A 23,017-nucleotide genomic window follows, 5' to 3' on the forward strand; every position below is an offset into this window, starting at 1 on the left:
TGTCCTCAATAAACTCAGCATTTTAGAGAGATTTCCTGGAGCAGGGAGAGGAGGATGAAGACAGGGAACACTTATGACTAGGGTGATTTGCTTTTGGACTATTAGCTGTAAAAAGCCTTATCCCAAGGTTGCAAGCCAACAGCATTATATCAGAAATCCCGAGTGAAGGGTGCAGATAGATAGATGTGGATGGCAAGGTAAAAAGCACGCTACCTTCAAACTTTTGGACACTTTATTTACTGAGAGCTGCTATGAGATTGCTGTTCAGCCAGAAGTAGAACAGAAAATATTCTGAACCCAAATGCATAACAGACTGACCTGCATTACTGCAATAATTTCATGGTTTTGACTGCTTGAATTCCCAATCAGCAGACATCAACACAGTGCTCTCACTTTTCTGGCCTTAAGAACCATGCTTGAGCTATGTCAGCCTTAAAGCGATCCACAGGAAACTTTCACTGAAAAAGCAAAAAAAAATCTGTATGAAATCATTGTGTCTACTTCACACCCTGCTCAACCCTTTCCTATGGGGCCCTGCTTTGATCCCTGTTTGTGCTGGCCAGCTCTCAGCGCACTAAGGGCTGCACACAGATGTTACACAGTTTGTCAGCAGAGTAAAACAGGTCCCTTATTCTGTAGAAAAATGAACAACAAAGTGATTTTTTCACAAAAAGTCTAATTTGGCTCTTTTCTGAGTCAGGACACTGGACATGATCGTAGTAGAAGACATTTTGAGCTGCATGATAACAGTCCTTCCTTAAACTTCTCCCAGATACCCAAGTGTTGATTTCATTCACCATTAAATAGACAAAAGAACTTCTCAAAAGGCATGGTGTGCTAGTAACCTATCACACTCCAGTGAGGACTTGTCCATATGGTGCTCAATGATTACTGTGTGTCTTCTATAAAGATATCCCTTAAGCTGGCACATGTCTAGCACAAAATTATTGAGTATCTGTGCTCCTACTAGAAAGATTCCATCTTACAGTAGAATTTATAGCAGTCTTTGTGTCATAGGAAACAGAAAAGAAGTAGTTCTTCTATCAACCTTAGGCTACTAATAAGCTACTTGGCAGACAGGATTAAAGTGGGTAGGCTCCCAAGTAGCCCTAAGACTTATGCTTCTTGGTTTAAATTCTATGTTCCCATGCATTAACACATCTAAAACATATTGCAGACTGCAGCAGGGAGTAGAAAGCCCAGGTCAGCTCTTTAAGATCTGACAGTTTCGGGACATGCCTACAATTTAACCCAATTAAAGCTCTGAAATTGTAATTTTTCAATAATAAAACTAGAAAAAGTTTTATTATTACAAAAGAAGTTTCATAGAAATAAAATAAAGAATAAAAAAATAAATCACAATAGCTTTTTTCTCTAAATGAGCTAAAGATTTTTAAAATGCAAACACCATGATCAGCTAACACCAGTTCAAAAAGAAACTGAGAAAAATCTAGTGATCTTTGTGACTAGCAGCTCTATTTCTACCATGCAAAAAAACCCCAAACAAACAAACAAACAAACAAAAGGGTAATGGAGAGCCATAAAAACCAAACAGCACGAACTAAAAATGAAAAAACTATCTAACTTCCTGAATAGCAAAAGATAGGCTGAAATAAAGTTACTGTACATTGCTGTATCATGTAGCAATGAAAAGTGTTCGGTTTTTCATGATGACCTTTTGAAAACCAGTCATAGACTGGATTGAACCATTTATTTCTAAAATCTTTCCTTTATACATGATGATTTTCAAAAATGTTTTGATATTTTATAAGTAGCACAAGCAGAACAAAATGAATACAAATATTTCTGTGTGTGTGTAATGCAACCCCCCTCTCCACATTTAACAGTGCACACAAGCAGATCATTAGTATGTTAGTATTTGTTAGGATGGATAAGCTTTTGCAAAAGACAGAAAAGAAAAAACATCAATGTTCAACACATTACGAATAACTAAAAATGAAATAGAACAGGTATTGTCCATGCATGAACTAACTTATGTTTTCTGTCCAAAAATATGAATTATTAATTAGACGTTGTAAATTACATATGTTTAACTGAATGCACTACTTTTCCAAAAACGTATCACGCTATATATCTATAAAACCAAGTAGAATTTAGAATTAAAACCAAAATCAGAACTGGTTTCTGAATCATCCCTATATCAGTTGAATATTTACATGTGTTTAACCTGAGGCACAATTCAGTCTTACTCAACTGCAGCTCTTGAGCTCAAATACAAATACTTAAATATCTTACTGGACCTGTGTCACCATGAAAGGTTATATCAGCACATTCAGAGCTTAAACTATATATGCATTTACAATACTTTCCTACTTATATTTGCAAAATATTACTTCAGTATATTCCTCAGCATTATGGAATGTAGGGCAAAAAAGGTTGGACAGGACAGCCTCGTGGTGGCAACTCTCCCATGCAGTGCAGCAGTTCATGACATATTGGTGCTAAACTACAAGAAAAAGAAAGGAAGGGAACATAATGCTCTAAATTTTTGCCTGTCTTAATAGGTTAGATGTCATTTTCTCAGGCAACTAGGTTTCTACAGTAACAGAAGTGTAATGACTGATAAACACTATATAATTCCGGATATTTAAAATATGCAGATTACTGCGCAACTAGTCCATGGGTGTTTTCTTCCTCCATGTGATTTGAAAGATAGCCTGTGATCACCTGCATTTACTATGGACTAAAAGGACACATGTAAGATTTTACAGCACAGAACCTAACATAAGGTAGTAAATTCACAGACCAGTGTAGAACTTTGTGTGCATACCCCACACTTACACTCCTGCCACTGCTGTCATGCAGTCTGCCTTTTCACTTCTGTGCCATGAATAGTACAATTGTTTATATCAGTAATACCAAGTCCACTTCCTATATGACCAGCCAGTAGGACATACAGTAATGACTGACCTGCTTCTCCCTGCCCACAACAGACATTTTCCTAGGGAAGAACTAACATTAGAGTACTCAATCCTGCAAAATACTATAAGACCGCAATAAGCTTTTGTTCCAGCTTTTCCTTGGAGCCAAATCTTGAAAAGTTTCTTCACTTTAAAATAGGTTAAAGAGTTCAGCCAAACATTGTTATGTATGCAGCTTTCAAAAACTGCACATAATGCTGGATGCTCTGGTTCTTGTTCTCTGACTTCTGCAGGCTGTTCTCCAGCTCTTTCAAACATATTTCATGGTGCTTTTCATTCTGGTAAAAAAGGAGAAATACAAAGCAACTTAAAAATAAAATGTAAATTAATCAAAATAATAATCTAAGACAACTGGTACTTAATTTTGTAGCCTTACTTACTTGTAAAAGTTTTAAGAGGCTCTGCAAAACCAAAGGTGATAAAAAAGGCCTCAAAACATTGAAGCTTTTATTTGTGTTAAGTAAGGAGCAAACTGAACATGTTTGAATAGTTTTGTAATCCAAAAAGGCCTTGGAACATAAAAACTAACTTTCTGAATTTTTATCATGAAAGATTCCTAGCATCTCAGAACTATTATGGACATCTGTTAAGTCAATGGGAGATGTCAATGTACAAAGTATGTTGTCAAGTTGAATTAATTTGCTGTTCTGGAAAGAGTGTATCAATTGTATTAGTAGTGTGTTTTCAGTTAAAGGAATTTCTGTAAATGGTGATGTGGTAAGTAATTTCTTAAGTCACAAACAGTATTATTTACTCACATGGTGAAATATGCAGAGGAGTTGTTTTTTTTCTTCTTTCCCCTCTCTCACTTTAGTTTCAAGAACTAGCAGTTTTGTCTGAAAGGCTTGTTCTTTGTATGATATTTTTTCCTGTTCTTCAGCTACCTATAAAAGTAATGAGAGAGAAATTATATATATTTACTCTTTCTTAAAGCCCAAATTAAATTATTTTCTTATATAGCATTAATAGTTCTATTTCATCTAATACTTTACTTGTTTCCCATGCACAGAAATTAAATAAACCTGAGAAATATTCTGGTTAAATTTGAAAGATGTTTTGATTTGAAAAAAAATGCAATATTATTGGGAGGGGAACCTGTTTTAAACTCATTTTTAAGTTAAGCCAAACTTGTAATTCTTTCAAAACCAAATAAATATCTTCAGAGAGTATTGAAAAAAATCAGATAGTTTATTTCAACATGATTCATCTGAAATTACAACTTCATACATATTTTCTGACTAAACTAATATAATTCACCGCAATGTAAATTTCCACACTTCCTCTTGCATTTGGTTTACTGTTTGCATCCTTTCTACAAATGACAAAACTGAACTTAATATTGAAAGCATGCAAATTCTTCCTTTAAAAAGAGAAGGATTTCAATACCAAAGTTCTTGTGGGGTTCCTATTCCAAAGAAAATAAAAAGCAAGATTAGGCTTATCTTGTCCCATCATTTTTTCTCAAACACATTTGTTTTTAATGCTGTTTTTAAATAGAAAGTGGCAAACAAGATTGAGAGATGTATTAAATCACCAATACCATTTTTCTCCCTTTTTCCAAAGCAGATTCAAGTTGTCTGGTTAATGCATTATATTCTGCAATTTTCTCTTCAAGCTTCAATTTACTGCACTGAAGACTCTGATCTTGTGTTCTGAGCTGACAAGCAAGTTCTTCATTCTGAAATTCCATCTTTCCCAATTGCCTTCACACAAAACAGATTAATGCATTATAATTCACTATAACAGAAAAGTGTAGGAATTAATTTCCATCAGATTTTTTAAAGGTTACCTTTTAAGAGCTTCATATTTCCTCTGAATGTTACAGTTCTCTTCTTCTAAGGAAAGACTGCCCATAGAAGTTACATTATTGTCATCCTGTGAAAAGGATAATTTGTTTCTAGTTGAAGAGACCTATATGCAGGATCTTGCTAGACTAAAGTAAGCTTGCCTATTAAAATCCAATCAAACAATTTAACTGAAATTTCAGATAAATGTTATACTATATTCAGATAAAGGCCATATTATATTCAAGTAAATATTATCTTGTATTTAAAACAAATAAAGTACAGCCAAAGTAGCAGACTAAAAGTTTGTGTGAACATGTTAAGATTGAAAGCCTGCTATGTAACAAAATGAAGTCCTGAAAAACTTCATATGCTGCTCATGCAGCCTTAGGTATTAGGAGTTGGTCAGGTCTACCTCCCAGCAAAAAAAAAGCTCCCTCACACTAGAGTCACAGAAAACATAAAAATAATACTGCATATATATGTATGGTTATTGCAGAAAAACAATGTAGCATGGGCAAAGAATTTTGGAAAGAAGTGATTACAAAAAAGACAACCAGGTTCATGAAAGGAGGTATATCAGCAGCAGAAGCTGAAGAAAGCAAGAAGTCAAACTATTTTCCCTTGCCCAGCATGCAGAGGGCTAAACTTTTTTTACGTGTTTTCTTTTAAATCTCAGAACATCTCATTAGTGATGAGATTATTGTTCTTGCTACCCCCCATCAACAGCAGATTAACAATAAACAGCCACACCAAGAGCCCTCTGGTACCATTATTTAAAGGGACAGCCACCATCATTCACTGGATTACCTCAAGCAGTCCCATCCAACAACTTGAGCTACTCTGCCTGATTTTGTTTGTGTGAATCACAGGCTGTTCAGCTGGCAGACTGGTAGTAGCAGAAACCAGTTCCCCTGAAACTCAGAAGAGTGTTTCTGTACATGGTGCAATTGCTTCAAAAGGAATTTTCCTAAATTCTGGTCATAGGCTCGAGGGTCAGAATCTTTAAAGGACATCACCAAGACCTAATGCTGAAATTTAATTACTGTTCCACCAGTCTAGTGATTATATGCCCAATTACTTCACTATACTTAAGAGGTTCTTTTGCACTTTTTCAGGAAAATGTAGTTAGATTGAAATGACATACATCATTTTACATGATGTATTAATTTTGCACCCCGAAATTCATTGTTGCCTAAGTAGTTCACTAAGCAATTATGGATTTATAAGTTTATGAGCATTCCTGGAAGAATTATTTAAAATGAGGCAAACAAGAACCAAAGCTGATGTTGTAAAGATCATCTTGACATGAAATTTAAAACAAAATCAAGAGCTATGATTTTTATAAACATATGAAATCTATAGGAACACAGAGGCTCACTGTGCTTCAGCTGAAGTTTTCCCACTGACACAGGAAGAAGGTTAAGCCCCTTTCCCATCCTACTGATTCAAAAACCTTTGTTATTTGTGTTAGCAGAGTATCCTCATCTAACTCAAAAGCTCATTAAAAAAAAAAAAAAAACAAACAAAAAAACCACACACAAAAGAGAATAAGAAAAAACCCTAAAGTTACCCTGCCATTGAAACTGATGTCACAGAAAAAAAAAGCTGAAGAAAATTCATACTCAGACTTTGAAGAAAATACAAGCATTATGTTAAATACAGCCAAAAATAGAAATTATCCTATTAAAGCATGTTTTAAAAATATTTAATCAACTAAAATAATGTAATAATTAAAATACTCTACATCAACAATGTAATTTATCAGATTAAATATTGTATGGTTTATGAATTAGTTATTAAAAACAAAGGTAGAATTAAATTATTCCACTATACACAAACAATAACTAGATTTGCACGTTTATTTCCAGGGAAGAATTCTTCAATGCATCTCAGGACATAAACATTCAAAAAGATCAAGAATATGCTCACTCTGAAAGTAACTACTCTTGTGACATAATGAATTCACATGAATACATTTGGCAACAGTTTTATTTGCATTGTGTTATTTCTACAGAAGAAGCTTTTGATTTATGAAGCAAATGACAAAGGAAGCTGACAACTGTCACACATGCTAACAGGAAAAAAAGTCCCAGAGACTTTTTCCACATAATTTTCTCATTTATCTTTAAAAATCAGCATGTTCTAACCACCTGAACCTGCAGCTTCCTAAGGGTTTTGCATTTCTGTGCATGGATCCTTTTTCAGAACATAAGTGTTTGCTGCTTTTCCTCAGCTGCTTTCAGCAAGTCACAAACATGTTCTAACTCCTTTAACTCAGCCTCCGTTTTGTCCCTCACCTGCATAGTAGCATCACAGGAGAAAAATGTAAGTGTAAAATCATAAATTTATTGTTGTAGTACTTTATGGATTTCCATGTAAGTAATAAAGCTGAAATTCTACACAAATTGCATAATACACCTGTTTTATAAAATACTGACAAAGATACAAGTTAACCATTGGAGAAATTCCCATCTCTGACTACATTTCCTTAAAGACTCAGTAACACAGTGAACAAAATTATGCAATTCCCAAACCTGGATTTTATTTTTATAGAAATACATTTTGGGAGATGGCATACAGACACACTAAGTAGCTTACAGAAAAAATTCTGACCATACAACTATTGTAGTATTTGAAAAGAAAGCAGCACCTCATGGCATCTGAAGCCACATACAGTGGTGTGTAAATATTATTTGTGAGATGAGAAAATATTTTTCTGCATTCTAAATTTCCATCATGGAAAAATAAAGTTAGTATGAAATAAAATGAACACCTAAGATGCTTCTCTGTGAGGACTAATTCTGTATTCTGAAACAGAACATTGCAGGGAAAGCCTGTCCCTGTCTCAGCTTTATTGCTTAAAAGAATATGTATTTTTATGAGTCATGGAACTGCGGAAAGTGATTTTCATACCAATTTTGTATCTTTTTCAGATGTTTAAGAACGTAGTAACTGTGTTCCAGTATTTAGCTCCATCTGCCAAAAAACTTAAAACTCACCTCTGTATTGATTCTCAGTTTTAACAGCTAAAAAAAAAAAAAAAGCAGCCTTATACTAGGTTTGCTTCCATACAGAACTTTCACAGCTGTTCTGTTGAGAAGTCTAGTTTCAAAATCACCAACAACAAATCACATTTTTGAAAGTGATAAAAGAATGCTGGAATTCTGAAATAGCAGCCCAACTCCTTAGTCACTGCTCCAGGAAACATTTCTCCCCTGTTTGCAATTGTGTGGTATCCAAAAAACCACCAGCTCCAGAGAGCGGTCAGTAAAACTCTTCTTGTTTAAAAACAGGAGATAGTACCTTGTGACTTCTAATAAGTGGATTACAATAATGTAGGAAAGATCAGTGTGCTACAGAATTGTTTGGAAACATGCTTTATTACTGTAAAACTTACCTTATCTTCTTCCAAGCATTTGTTTTCTGTTATTTTTTTGTTTTCATTTAAGACTCTTTCATACCTAGATTTCAATTCCTCTGCTGCTATTTGTAGCTTTTGTACCTAGGACAACATATATTTTTCTCATATATTTGCAAGGTCTTTCTTTTAAATGCAGAAAAGATAGAATCATTAGTGTGAAGTGTAAAGGAAAACTTTTGATTTCTAAACAGTATCTTAATATTTGTCATTAGTGAAGTTATTTATTTTCATTATCCTACTCACCACAGCAAGTATAAAAGGGTAATCATGTAAAGAGCACTGTCGTATCAATATTGTGTTATCAACAATGGAGAATGAGCTGCAGTTGTGCTACGGAAGCAGCCAGCATGACTCACATTTCTCTCCTCAGATAATAAGTATCAACACTTTCACCTGGAGTCACTACAGCTATGAGCGGGGAATTTCACTTCACTCACTGCTTAAGGCTGGCTGTTACATGGAACTACATCTCCCATCTTAAACCTGGCAACAACTTTAACTATGATGATGCATTTCACAGCCAAGGTTCACTGGCTGTACTTAGATTTTATATCATGTCTTTTCCCTTGTCGATGATTTTAAAAAAGAAATATATGAAGAATGACGGTGAAATGACGTCTATACAATAGCAGAAATATATTTGAAATATATCTGAAATATATACATATTTCTCTGTGAATAAAGCCAAATGAAAAAAAAAAAGGAATTGATAAAAAGCCCATTTTAAGTTCAGTTTATTTGTTTTGCTGGTATTATCAATGTGGATTTACCTATTTAAAAAAAAAGGCTCACATAATATATATTTCTTGAATCAACTTGAATTTCTTGAACTTAATTCAATACTGGTATACTGATAAAGATATGACCCAGCAGAGGTAAAATATCATTGGATATGTCCACTGAAGACATCAGATTCAAACTTAACTTCTAAAATATACAGTGTACTGGGTTGCTAACCTGCTTTTTAGGAAGCAGATCTTCTCTAAGCAGTATGCAATTAGCTCTGTTGGCTTAAATGAGCTTTCACTGGGCTTCACACAGTTCAGTAAGGATTATGTGTACTAGTAACAGTGTGGGGACTACTCTTTGATGTGGTTTGTAATAGCACTCTCTTCTATCATACTCAATGTTACGACAATAATACAATCACCATGACAACAAATCTGGTCTATTACAAACAAAACCTTTATTATTTCCTTGAAACTGCTAACAAATTTAAAAAAACACACTTGAAGATTTCAAACATGCTAGTCACCTCATTTTTATGCTGTTCAACGAGATTTTCCTGCAGCTTTGCCTTTTCCTGCAGATGTAGCAGCTCATGTTCAACAGAAACAGTACTTTTCTCCAATGTAGCAATGAAAGCCTTGATTAAAACATAGAAAATATAAAAATTTCAATAGTGTTATTAAAATAACAGTATACAATATGATTTTACTAGCAAGTGACCTGCAGGCATTAGAAAGAGTGACACCATTATTTATCCTGTCAAACAAAAATGGTAGTCCACAGTTCATTTGTCAGTTAACAAGAACATTTACCTTGGAGGATAAATTCAATGCATAACCTGTCAACTCTTTAGAAGTTGAAATTAATAATTAAGGTAAACTCAGTTCTTTAATTTGAAAGAAAGTTTTACAAACTCATACTTCATATGAGTACATTAAGATTTGACTGCATAGTTTGAATAAGGTTTAATAACTTTGTGCTGCTTTTCCTTACATGAATAAAAGTACACTTTCTAATTAAGCAATTGTGTAGCTACTGACAGTAAAATAAATAGCATCCTTGTTATGCAGATGGATCATCAGACAACCCTGTTCCTTGCTTTGCCATAAACTACCACTGAAATATTTTCAATGTCTCATTTACACTTACTATAAAAAATGGATGACAAAATTTATTCTGCAGGTTAGGGATCTCTACACAGAACATCCAAAGGGAATTAACGTGGTTAGTTCATTATGTATCAGAAATGTAGAGCCATTCAACCATGATTTCTAATGGTCTCACCTTTAATTTTTCATTTTCAAGGTAAATCTTTTCATTTTCAGAGTTACCAGAATTTAGCTTTCTGAGAATTTCCTCCTCTGAGTTTCTTCTCCATTCCTTCCTTCTTTCCAATTCTTCCAACAGGCTTGTGATCTGACTTGTTAAACAGGCAAGAACTTCTGTATAATATACAATGTTTCCAAAACTCTCACTATGAAAATCAGCTTGAACCTCAACACATTCTCCTTCATTGCTTTTATTTTTTATATATATATATAATATATATATATAAAGGGGAGAATGCATTTAAGTATTCAAAGAAAGGAGTATCTACTAAAATAAGAAATTCCCCAAAGGAAGACAGTTTCTATTCCAAGGAAATGGTCCTAGTTCAATTTTAAATGAATTAATTACGTAGAACACCCTACCTCATGTGCAGCTCCAGAGCAGCTGTCAATCAAAAGGTCAGTCTGGAAGCACACCCACACCACACCCTCTGGAATCCCTACCCCAGCCTCTGACTGGCTACACCACCCCTCACTCCGGCCTGGAGCCCCAGAGTGGCCAGTGAGCTGGAAGTCCTGCCTGGGAGGAGGTGGCCACAGGGGCCAGAACACATAAATACAGCAGTACATGGTTTCTGTTTCTCTGTTCTGGGGCCAACCTCCACCATATAAAGCTCCACTTCCATAGGACTCTCTGACAGTAGCTGTTTTTCCCTCATTCTTCTCTTAATCCCCTTTCTCTCTTTTTCTTTCTTTACTGCTTTCTTAATATTTTGGGTAACTTAAAAGCACCGGGTTGGATTTTGCTAGGTTGTGTGGGTTAGCAAGTGCCAAGTCATAGCTTTGGTGGAATGCTTTGTTTTGGTTGTATGTTACCCCTTTTAAACTTTTGCCAAGATCCGTATTTTCACCCATATTTATCAGTAAAAGTGTCTCCTGAGAAAACGTGTGCAATGTTTTCTCTTTGTGCTATTTCAAGGTGTTAAAGAACTGAAGGCTCTGCAAAAGTTCAGTGGGTGTTCTTTTGGAGCCTTATGAATATTTTTAGTAGTAAAACTCCTGGTTGAGGAGTTTTCATGGCTGGGGTCTTACAGCCTCACTTTTTCTTTTCATGTTAATAAAGTTAACAAAATTTGTTTTGCCGTTTAGTCAGTCATACACTGCTTAGTAGAACAAGTCTTGTTAGAATGGTACATTTCAAGCAAAGACTTATACTTTCAGCTGAAATAAAACCAGCAAAAAACCAGCCAGAAGCAGAATGAGTATTTGAGAGAAGTATCATAAATGCATCACTTTTCTTGTTCTTTCATAGATGCATGCCATCTTATATACACTGGACCAACAGTGGGCTAGAGAGATTTCTGGACTGATGTTGTGCACCTGCACTTCTGTTCAGTATTTGAGAATGAATCAAGTTCTTTGTAAAATAAACATTGTCTGAGACCTAGAATGAAGGCACCTCCCAGTTCCTTTGGCTTGTTTGAATTATAGCCAAAATTTCTATTAACAGAAAAGGTAAAAAAAGATTTGTCACTATCTGCCGAAGAAAATTGCGTATCCTTCCTATGAGTACATTAAGATTTGACTGCACAGTTGGAATAAGGTTTAATAATTTTGTGCTGCTTTTCCTTACATGAATAAACTGTTCAAATGGATGCCTGAGAGGAAACCTTCTCTATCCTCTGGTCAGGTGAGACATTAGTGGAGCTGAAATAATTTTAGTATCATCAGTCTGAAGTAGAAACTAGAACCCCAAGAATGTTCTTCTATACTGTGGTAGACACAAGGGTTAACACTCAAGCTGTTGAATCAGTTAATAAATCAGTGGTTATACAAAGGCAGCATAGTAGCTACTAGCAAGTTCAGGCTAATCAGAAGTATGCAGGGGAAAGAATATTCCCCTTTACCAGTAAGGAACATAAAGATTTAAAAGAAGGGAAATGCTGCAGAGAGAGGGCTAAAAATCTTAAATTTGTTCTTATTTCCAACTTCTAAATTCTGCTCAGAATTTTAGAATATTAATAAGCTCATTTACATTGTCAACGCTGAGTACTGCACTAATAAATATCAACACTACATGACTACAGAAACAAAAACAAAATAGATCAACAGTCCAACTTACTTTTTAAGATCTTCTGTTTGAATTTCTAACATTGTCTTTTCTTCAAGCATTCTATCATGCTGGTTTTTCCAGACATCAGCAGTGGACCATATCTCACTCAATTTGACTTCCTAGAGAATGTAGAAGTCATAAATTATGTAACAGAAGAATGCCATTTAATTCTACAAATTTTTTTGAACACGAGAGCTATTTAATATAAGATGCCTTTATTGGATCTCCCTTGTACAAAGCAATGTAAATTTTGTCTTTTCTCAAAGTAAAATAAACAAAACTACCCATATTGTTCTGAGTTAGTTGGTACTTATCCATAAACGACTAACAGGAAGACCAAGAGAGGTTTGACCAAAAGCTGATGAGACTCCTCTTACTTACTACAGTTTGAAGTGTACAACCTCGTGACTTAAGACAATCGCTAAATTTTAACAAAACAAAGGCAGTGAATACTAAGTTTGCATGTCACTTATAGCAACCCTTTTCTTAACCAATGAGCAACAAAATAAAAGAGATACAAGCACAGCATGACCAAACAACTTTTTCTGTTTGCCACAGGTGCAAGTCTTCCAGTTGTTCAGTTTAAACAGTACAGCACAACATCGCTTACTGCAGAGTCACTCACATGTTCTCTTATTTTGGAGGTTACATTTTTTGCAGCTTCTTCAAAGAATTGAGCTCTTTGTTTCTGGGACCTCATTGCTTTTTTCAGAGCAATCTTGTTTTGTTCACTTGTTTCCTTTAAGGCTGACTTCTGGTGCTTGTATTCACCAACTTGATGTTTCCACTTTGCTATTTTGTTTTCTAGATTCTGCAACAGAACTAGACATCAACTCTTCAAATTCTAAACCCCACAGATATTTTTGTGATATAATCAGGAATAGCAGTTACATATATAATCTGTTTCCACAAAATCTTTGTATCTCAAATGTGGTGGTTGATACAATTAGCTAGTTGAGATACATACAGCAGTAGACAAAAGAAAATACATATTGGGAAACTCATTACAAAGATCTGGAGAAGAGGCTGAGAAGGTGCAGAAGCAAGGAGTAAGGCAAAAGATAATCTAAACATCATTGTGTGCTCTTGGAAATGAATGCAGAATTTCAATGTAGAAGGCACGACGTGGATGTTAAACCCATTTATGAGTGGGAAAGTAACATTGTTTTGTCATTCCTAGAGACTGATTTCTGTAAAGAAAATCACCTTAATGATCACCTTAGTGATATGCACTGATATCCATAGTGACACACACATTACAGGTCTGGAGATAGGTTGTATGACTGTATATGAAATTTTAATATGAAAGCTAATATCTTGGATTTAGTTTTTTTTAAAGTCAAGAAGGTAGGATAGGCTGGGTCTTTTCTTGAATGTATGTATTATGATATGTTCTGATTAGATGACAATATACTACCTTCTTGCAAGATCTCTGAATTTTTTCCATGCACAAAATGGCCCCACTCTATCAATAAAACGGATTTGTTTAGTGAAGAAATGATTTCTTAGTGAAGCAGAAAATGCAAAAAGAATAGATTTAGCACTGCCTTATCCACAGCAGACAGTTGTTTAAACATAATTAAAACAGGCTATGATGAAGCTTAACCACAGTGGTAAATCACACATTTTAAGGGCAACTTCTAAATATCATTTCCTGAGTGCTTGATTTTGCAGCACTCAAGAAATAAAATACATTCACATTAAATGTATTTTAATGCATTTAATTATCAAACATGTACAAAGCAGTCAAGATGAGAGCTGAGTTCTACAACTACCATTATACTATCTTCTCTATTGCTGTTATTTCTGACTAAGTAAACTTTCATATCACTCTGATGAAGGCAGTGTACTGATCCCATTCATTTCAGGAAGCTGGCCTCTCTAACTTCGTGACTTTTGTATTTTTCATCTACATACCACATAAATATGAATGAAAAAAACCAATGGGCGTTAGAACACTACATGATGATGTACAATAAAAGCCATACTAGATTCTGCTTCAAGGAGAATCTCAAATCCACATGAAAATGACCAAACTACCAGTGGACAATGACTTTAATAAAGGCAAGCGTAAATCCCATTCATATCACTTATTATTCTTCCACCAGTGTAAATAATTTTCTTAAATCAGTGATAAATATCCTAATTGTAAGAATTATTTCTGCATTTGTTTCCTTCATTGTAGTCTAGGTCTGATACTAAATTATGTTCTACAAGAATAAAGACCTACTACTTAGCTACTGACTATGTTAATGTGCCAGCCTTATTCAAGATACACTTTGCCAGTTGCAATAAAATATGCATATTATGCACAAGAGGGTATTTCTGAGTATAGTCCTGCTAATGGCCTCGAAACTTTTACACAATCAATGCAAAATGTATGTGGTTTTCCAGGCAAAAAATGGTCTCAGGTACTGGCATTCACCAAAAAGTAGAAGTACTACTTCAAATAAAAAATTATAAAAAACCCCGCAAATATGAAGGAAGTAGTTTTCCTCTATAAATGCTTACAGGGCATCTAATAAAAAAAGATGTGACTTGATGGGGTGGTAGATGAACACCCTCAATAAATACAGAAATAGAAAATCTGAGTCTATGTATGGATTTTTTAACTGTTGGTATAGGTAAACAAATGTTATCCCCTGTTATAACCACAGGGGGTCACAATCACACTAAGAATAACTGCTTTGGGCATTAGTCAGGGACTGTGGTAAATTTAAATTGAGAAATAAATTCCTAAGGGTAATGCTAAACTTTTGCAAGCTTTGTCTAGATATTGATAAAATCATCGCCAGGATTAAAGCTAGCCACCGATTTCAGCAGTTTCTGAAAGCAAACAAAACCTTTAAATAGAGATTGAATGAAAGTACAGCTGTATATGAATTTTACTTTAATGTCAATATCATTGAAATTCTATAATTGTATTAGATGGAACAAGAAAGCAATTTTTATTTAGAAGAAAATGCGGTATTTATGCAGAAATAGACATGTGTGACTTGAAATTGAGTTGATATAGGTTGCTTAATAACTTCAAATGACACAATTAATTGGGGATATATGGTAGTAAAAGAAGTTTGGAAATTAGAAATACATTATTTTAGCCAACGTTTTCTCATTCATGCCTATGTTCTTTACAGGTTTCAAATACTGAAATTTGAGGCCACATACAGTTCTAGCCTCTCACACATGATGTCTTCCTTGTCTTTTTCTAAAGCCAGCAACTGATTCAAATGCCCAAATTTAACTCTTGCTTTCTAGAATAAAAAATGGAAATAATTTAACCTACCTTAAACAAAGAGAGATTAGGCATTAGTCTTAAGTGTTTCACTTTCAGTTAGTATTAAGAGATTTATTGATTCCTTCATAGACAATGAAAACAGGGTGTGGTTCATCATCCCTATATTAGAACAGAAACAGGACTTGCCTGTCTCTTTCTTTTGACTATATTGAGACTGTCTCAGGATCAATACCTGTCTTCCAGATAGCACAGTTAAACTTTGCTTTGCCAGAACTGCTTATGTGCACAAGTTGAGAAAAGAATAAAAAAAAACAAAACACCAAAACCTTGCAATTCAGATAATGTGGTCAGGCAGACCGTGCAAATTATAAATACGTATGATTTTTACTGTTCAGGATTTTTCTTTTACCAAAAATTTGATTTCAAATCTGAACACAATAAAGTTTTGCTATTTTTTTCCAACAAACTGGTACACAAGTAAAAATCTTTTGACCTGTATTTTTACTTTTAATTCATCATTTTCTGCTTCTTTTCTTTGAATCTGACACTGCAGGTGAGCTTGTACTTCCTTTACTGATCTTGACAGGTGGTTTCCTTTCTGTGTATTGATCTAAGAAAGAGAAATAAACACAAATCTATTGGCCTATGGAGATATGCTGTATGATGCTCTCTATATTGTTTCTACTTTGACATATTTTCTAACTGACTTTCGAATGTCCTCAAAAGCTGGAAAAGATAAAACATGCTCTACAAGTATATTTACAAGCAGTAGCTTGTTACTATTAGTATTAATATTAATCAGAAATCACAAACTTGAAACACTGTATGTATAATTGATGCTTCATATTTAATCTGACTTTAAGTAGTATGAATAAGGCCTGGAAGCATGAACACAAATCTAGCTAGCAGGATGACTAAAATTAAGCTACACTGATCAACTGTACTCTGACTAATTAGACCTGATCTTCATTAAATTCCAAAGACCACCATCTGCTATTAAAAGTATTGATACATTTAATTTAAACTGTAATTTTAGGGCATTACATATATCATAATGGAAGAGGCAACTTTTGTCATCAGAACTCAGGTCAGATGATTCTATAAAATTTCTTCCACCTTGATTCCTTTGGCTCATGCTAAATAAGAAGTAATCAGGTAGAAAATTGTCATATTAACAGTATAGACCAAAAAAGCATTGCATGCTCCCATGCAAGTGTTCATTATAGATACCAGAAAGGCAGACTCAGATTCAATCAAATATTGATGAAAATACCATTTATTGAAGATAACATAAGAAGGAGCATAGAAAATCATTTATCCCTTCAGATGCTGGGTACCCTAAATTGTTCAACATTAGATAGATCTCTAGTCAGACCAAGGCATGCTACACAGATCCCACCAACAATGAGGTCTGCTGGCATTGTGGTCTTCAGTATCTTTATAGGCTTTTCTGTTCAGCATTTCTATTTTCAAGCAAAAGGATGTTTCGATGAAAATGTGCTCCTTCACTTCAAGATAAAGACAAGGACATGCCTAACTGTGAACAACATCTGTTTAGTTTACTCCATAATACTTCCCTATAAGTGCATTTTTAACAGAACTATTGCAAATCAGTATATGAGAGGTCAAAAGCCCCACTAGTCTGGATGTGTGCCCTTCCCTGAACCTTGGGACATTAGTGTTAAGGATAACCTGTATCCTTACTAGGATTGGATACAGTCTTGATGGTCTTAAGATATTTCTGTAGGAAACATCTTTCAGTATTTTACTTTTTTCATAGATCTTTGAAATAATTACTTTTCTCAAAATTTAAATTTTTAATTAAGAATCTAGTATTTTGGAAGAAAACATTCCAACAGAACCGACCACTCACTTTTTCACACTGAAGCATGGATGAAAGTTCTTTAATCTGTTTCTCTCTTTCAAGTATTTTTTTCCTGAGATTCTTCATGGAAAAAAAAAACAACAAAGAAAATGTTTTAATGTCTGTACACAATAATGCAGCAATAAAGCATACTGATGAACATTTCAGCTGTAAAACTAAGATTCCATTTTGTCACGGTAAACCACAAATATTCCCACTTTGCCACTGTTACTGGAAATAGTATGACCCTGTGATGTAGCCAATTTCAGATGTATGGGATAGAATAAAAAAATAAAATTTTAATTTACTTACTGTATTTTGAGTTTCATTTTCACTTAGCTTCTGTATCAAAGTGTCAATGACTCCACTGTTTAACTGCAACACAGGAAACATTAAAAATTACCTCTGATTATAAGTGATTTAGCATTTTTTCAATCATTTTAAATTGGTTACATATCTTTTGCTACATTTTCAAATCTGGTACACATGAATATAAAAGCTCGAATATTCACAAACTTAAACCTTTAAGATTCAATTTATTTTGTGCATAGAACTTTGTAGCTGAAGGAAACAAACTATGTTTATTCCATACACCTACTTCTTTCTTAATTTTAGCTAAAAGGGCTTTAAATGTCATAAATAAGTGTTATTTAAGCACATATAGTCAAATGGTAAAAGTATTTGTAGAACTTGCAATGTTTCAAGGAGTAATAATAAGTACTAAAGCCTTTCAGGAACCTCAGTTAGATAGGAGAATTTGAAGATTGAACCAGAAAGTATAGGATGGAAGATCACAAAAATCAATCTACATTAGCTCTTACTAGAAATTCAAAAGAATTTATGTGCCTGTCATATTGTCAACTAAACTTGCTGTTTCAAATTGTCCAGCTGTGTGTGTGTGTTGTGTAATTTCCCATTTAAAAGAAACAGACTTGTGTGACTTTCAGATTGTAAATTCCTTTTCAATTTCACTAATGGGGGGATAAAAACTGACTCAAGCTGGAAGCCTCAGAATCAAAAGTTTTACTACAACTCCTTCATTTTATCCTGTCCTGCATGTAATTCCTCATAATGTTCTGTAATCTCAATCCCATGCCTATCTGTAAAGTCAGTCCATGGACCTCAATTCTGCATCCGGATTTCAATCTCTGCATGTACTGCAAACTTATAAATATTGTATTCAGTAGCAGTCCTAACCTTTCCTGACTAAAGTGAGTCAGATTTGCTATCAGCAAAAAAAAAAAAAAAATAATATATAAGCAGAAATGCTGTTTGGTGACAGCATAGTAATTTATCAGCAAAAATGGAAGTACTTAGAAGACTTTCCAGAATTGAGAAGTGACCAGAAACCCAAGTCACTCATACCGTCTTTCCATTCTTAGGAAATTGTCTTCCCCACAGTTTGTTCTTTATGAACTTTCTATCTTTTTGTTGAATGATCAACAAAAAGCCTCATGCTGTAAGAAAACTAGTACTGTCTATGAAAACCTGAAAATCAAGAATATTTTCTTCAAAATTAAAAAATAATGTTCAGAATAAGCATCCATTTTCATTAGCTTCTGAAAGAGAGTTAAGAAAGTCAGCAATGGCAAATCACATTTAATTTTAAAAGAAATCTACATTCTTCACTCCACTGAGTTCCATATGACTCTACTGTTATACAGAAATTCAATCTGATCCACCTCCTGTTTTAACATACATAGTTTGCCAAATTCCTTCCAAATTCTTAGGAACTTTCTTGGTGCCCAGGAAATAACAAACAAACAAACAAATCTTCCCAATACATCTATTAAAGAAAATAACAAGACTAAATGTTTCTTTCACACTTGTGTAAAAAACATACATTTGCATTGATTCTATGTTTATGCCTTACATATTTTCCTAGGTGATGTTCTAAACTGCCAGATTCTTTGCTTTGATCAGTAAAATATTTTTTATCTTGGATGGCTTTTGTAGTTCTATGATAACCTTTTTTATATGGCTGAATCAGTGAACAGAGTTTTCCTCTTTCTCCCAGTAGTACATATGTTTTTCCCTAAAATGGCCCTCATAATTACATAACATTTAGTTTACTTACAGTTAGGTCACTGATCTTGTTAATTCAAGCATATCAACATAAAATAAGTCAGCTCTTCAGGAGAACCCTTCAGGAGAAATTTTAAAGGTCAAAGAATCATTTAGGATTTCCAAGAAGGGTAAAAGCCTGTGATATCACAGGATGTACCCTCAAACTGTTTGCTCACAGAACACACCTCATCTACAAGGCAAAGGCAAACAGTTTACCTCCAATGAAGGTGAAGGCCAAGACCTGCTCAGACATCAGTGTTATTTTTCACAGCAGACTTCTTCCAATTTGGAGGTGGCAATGGCTTTCCTCTTTTCACGGTTTGGCAAAGCTCTTCACCAGGCAGGGCTGCTCAGGAAAATGATGCTGCCCATGTCATGGCAAGTCCCGAGCTATGTATCAGGCCTACCACCTAAATGCATCCCATTCCCCCCTCCTTCCTTATTAAGGACCCTCACTCCTTCTCCAAATGTCTCTCTTTTGCCTCTCCCCTCACACACCAGCACGACTGATGCTCTCACCAAGTACGAAGTTGTCTGTGTACTCAGTGCTCCACTGACTACTCATTATTTTTTCAGAAGTGGATTGCATTGCCTTCTCCACCCACCATTTCTCCTGTGCTCAGCCTGTGCCAGGTGCATCTCCATCAAAACAATTTGTCAGACTAAAGGTTTATATTCTTACCTCCATATTCTCCTTCACATAGTTGAGAAAATGAATAACAGAATTTGGAGTTCCCAACTAAAATGATCGCTTCTCACAGAATCAGAATGCAGACTGCTCTGCTTCCACCTGTTGTCTTAAGGCAAATAAGTACACTCCAAACATCTAATTTTTTTTTACATTTATATATATACGTGTGTGTGCATGCACACGTCTTGTTTTATTACAGGCTTGCATTTCCCAGCAGAACTCAACTTGTGTAACACAGTGCAACTCTGTAGCTTTTTCTTGGCTATATAAACAAAACTAAGTTCTTGAATTTAATTACTTCCTGTGAGAACAGCATCTTGGAAGATTAAACATCGTGCTTCATTTATCATATATTATCTGCGTAATCAGAAAAGAACAAATACAATTTTTTACATGGTTTCAGTATACTGTTGCTGTGTCCAGCAGTGTGACCCATTTTTTGAAATATCACTTACTTCCCCTCTAAAGCCAGGAAGATTATTTTGAATATTGTTAACAAAGTAAATAGAATTTAAAATATCAAGCCTAATAGGAACAGAATGAACTTGCCTCAGTAGCATGAGGAAGAATAAACTTTTCCTGAGGATCAAAGTCCACTAAAGGAGAAGTACAGTCATGTACAGGTAAACACGAGGATGATTGTGATGATGATGACATTTTGTTTTAATGCTGTATAACAAGACAGTATATGTTAACATATATTGGTGTTCTTTGAATCAGTAACTAAAACATTATTGGCATCCCAGGTTGTTTCCACTGCAGTGGGACCAGTGTACCAGACCAAGTAAACCCCAAACACACTAGAGATGTAACACAGCCAATGCAACTGAAATCTTGCACATTTTGCTATTCATAATTTGCAATCACTTAGGCAGCACTGAATTCACACACTTGGTACACAGAAATCAAATCCCTCCATGGCAGAAAACTGAACGCAAGGAGGTAGTAAAACTCGCAGCTGTGAGTTCCCACCTGCACGGATCCCGGCACAGAAGGTGAGGCGCTGGGGCACAGGACACCCAACGCCGGCCCCCGCCCCGAGCCCAGCCTCGGGCTCTCTCTCCTCGTCAAACGCCCCTGTACCCACCGCCTGCGGCTCCTGCTCCTGGGGTGTCCCAGGGTGACCCCTCCTTCAGGACCCCTCCCGCTGAGCAGCGCCCCCTCAGCACCTCTCCCGCGGGACAGTGTCCCTCAGCACGGCTCCTGTGGGACAGTGCCCCTCAGCACGGCTCCTGTGGGACAGTGCCCCTCAGCACGGCTCCTGTGGGGCAGTGCTCCCTCAGCGCCCCTCCCGCGGGTCACTCCCCGTCCCCGGCGTCCCCACCTGCGCCCGCCGCCCCTCACCGCGGTCGCCCGCCGGGAGCCGTTGCCGCAGTAACGCGCCGCAGCCGCAGCCGTTGCCGTTGCCGTTGCCGTTGCCGTTGCCGTTGCCGTCGCCGTTGCCGTCGCCGTTGCCGTTGCCGTGCCGGCCCCTCTCGGGCGGGAGGCGGCGGCGCCCTCCCCGAGCCGGCCTTGCCCGACGCTCCCCGAAAACATCCACCGCTCCCGCTTAGGGACGGCGATCTCCGCGGGCCTGGGGAGGCGGCATCGCCCCTTCCCCGAGAGAAGCGGTGCGTGCGGTTGGGATTCACAGGTGCCTCGGGAAGCGGCTGTGCCGTCACCGGCTGGTGGCGGTGTCCGTGCGCGCACAGCAGGGGACTGTCAGACCCAGAAGGACAAGAAACGGGGAGACCTCTGGGGAGCTTTGGACCCTCTACTTCATTTCTTTCTCCATTAATTTTTACACTTTTTTGTCGGAGGCTAAACACCAATTATTCATGTAACCTGACTGTATATGAAGCTCGTTTTTTTTGGCAATACATTGTCAAATATTATAAAAAAGCCACGTATTTTTAAATAACACGTTCTGCTGAAGAATGAACCAATTACTCTTGCATCACATCACAGGGGAAAGCACTATTGACACCTGAGGTGGCACTTCGGTGAATATCTGAGACACTGCTATAGATGTATGGAAAGATCACCTTCAGATAATGAAGTGTGCAAAACAGAATGATCATGTAATATAAATATGATCGCTTGTACAGACGCATATGTACATACATAGAGACATGTACGTAGACACATATGACCATATGTAATTATAATTTGCAAGTTTTGTTTAGAAAAAGTCGTACTGAGAGAAATGTTACTTTTTAATGTGCCAAGTAAATATCAGCATTAGCAACTTATATTAAAAGAAAGCTTGAGACAGATAATCAAAATCAAAATGAAACATATCGTTTGGCATAATTTTTAAACGTGCCAGTGTGTTTGTATTTTCTTCTTTGCTGGCAATGGAATTTCAGAGAGCAGTTATTCACTTTATATACTCTTTGGAGAATATTATCTAGTCATGTGTGCCCAGTAATAAAAATAAAAATAAAATGCTAAATGTCAACCTCTGTAATACCAGCAGACATGAAATCACTCCATCATCCATTCTAGAGTTGTACCTGAATTCGAAGGGACATTTTGTCTTTGCTCGTGCAAAAGGCCTATCGCTTTGTTCTCTATAGGACCCAGAGCCTGGGACTGAGAATTCACCATCTCCAACACACCTTTGCTTTGGCACTGCAGTTATGAGCGGTGGCTTTGGTATCTTTTAGTCACCTCAGGCAGAACTTGATATAAGATTGACTTATTTTTAAAAGAAAAGAATAAATTGTTGCAATTTTCTAAAAATTTGGTGATTGCTTATAAAATACGAAGCACGAACTATCCATCGGTGAGGGCTAATTAGCATGATAAGTAGCATTGCACCCTGTATATGGCAAACAAAAAACGAATTACAAGTTTCAGTCCTCAAGCCCACATTTTAATGACAGTGGAATAATCCACAGAGTGGAAAATTTTTA

At 35.9% G+C, this 23,017-nt stretch overlaps 1 protein-coding gene across 1 annotated transcript; it reads right to left on the reverse strand.

Moving 5' to 3' along the window:
* Positions 1–480: 480 nt before the first annotated feature.
* On the reverse strand, positions 481–22,709 carry ODF2L (outer dense fiber of sperm tails 2 like). Its single transcript, XM_051797591.1, has 16 exons — positions 22,616–22,709; positions 21,445–21,668; positions 17,675–17,737; positions 17,372–17,443; positions 15,992–16,108; positions 12,886–13,071; positions 12,270–12,379; positions 10,164–10,299; positions 9,406–9,516; positions 8,127–8,231; positions 7,729–7,755; positions 6,300–6,356; positions 4,732–4,817; positions 4,483–4,645; positions 3,701–3,826; positions 481–3,220 (listed from the first exon to the last, which is right to left on the reverse strand). The coding sequence occupies exons 1-16, from the start codon at positions 22,707–22,709 to the stop codon at positions 3,092–3,094; spliced, it is 1,806 nt and encodes a 601-aa protein (XP_051653551.1). The 3' UTR covers positions 481–3,091.
* Positions 22,710–23,017: the final 308 nt, after the last annotated feature.

Source organism: Manacus candei, unplaced genomic scaffold, assembly GCF_025592945.1.
Source record: "Manacus candei isolate 608988 ecotype Guabito, Panama unplaced genomic scaffold, ASM2559294v1 h1tg000005l, whole genome shotgun sequence".
Lineage (NCBI taxonomy): Eukaryota > Metazoa > Chordata > Aves > Passeriformes > Pipridae > Manacus > Manacus candei.

Coding starts and splice junctions, on each gene's coding strand:
- ODF2L (XM_051797591.1), bottom strand. CDS start 22,709: ATGGTGAATTCTCAGTCCCAGGCTCTGGGTCCTATAGAGAACAAAGCG. Junction 9,517..10,163: donor TTGAAAATGAAAAATTAAAG/GTGAGACCATTA, acceptor GTTTTAATCAAG/GCTTTCATTGCTACATTGGA. Junction 7,756..8,126: donor AATGCTTGGAAGAAGATAAG/GTAAGTTTTACA, acceptor TTTTTTTTTTAG/CTGTTAAAACTGAGAATCAA.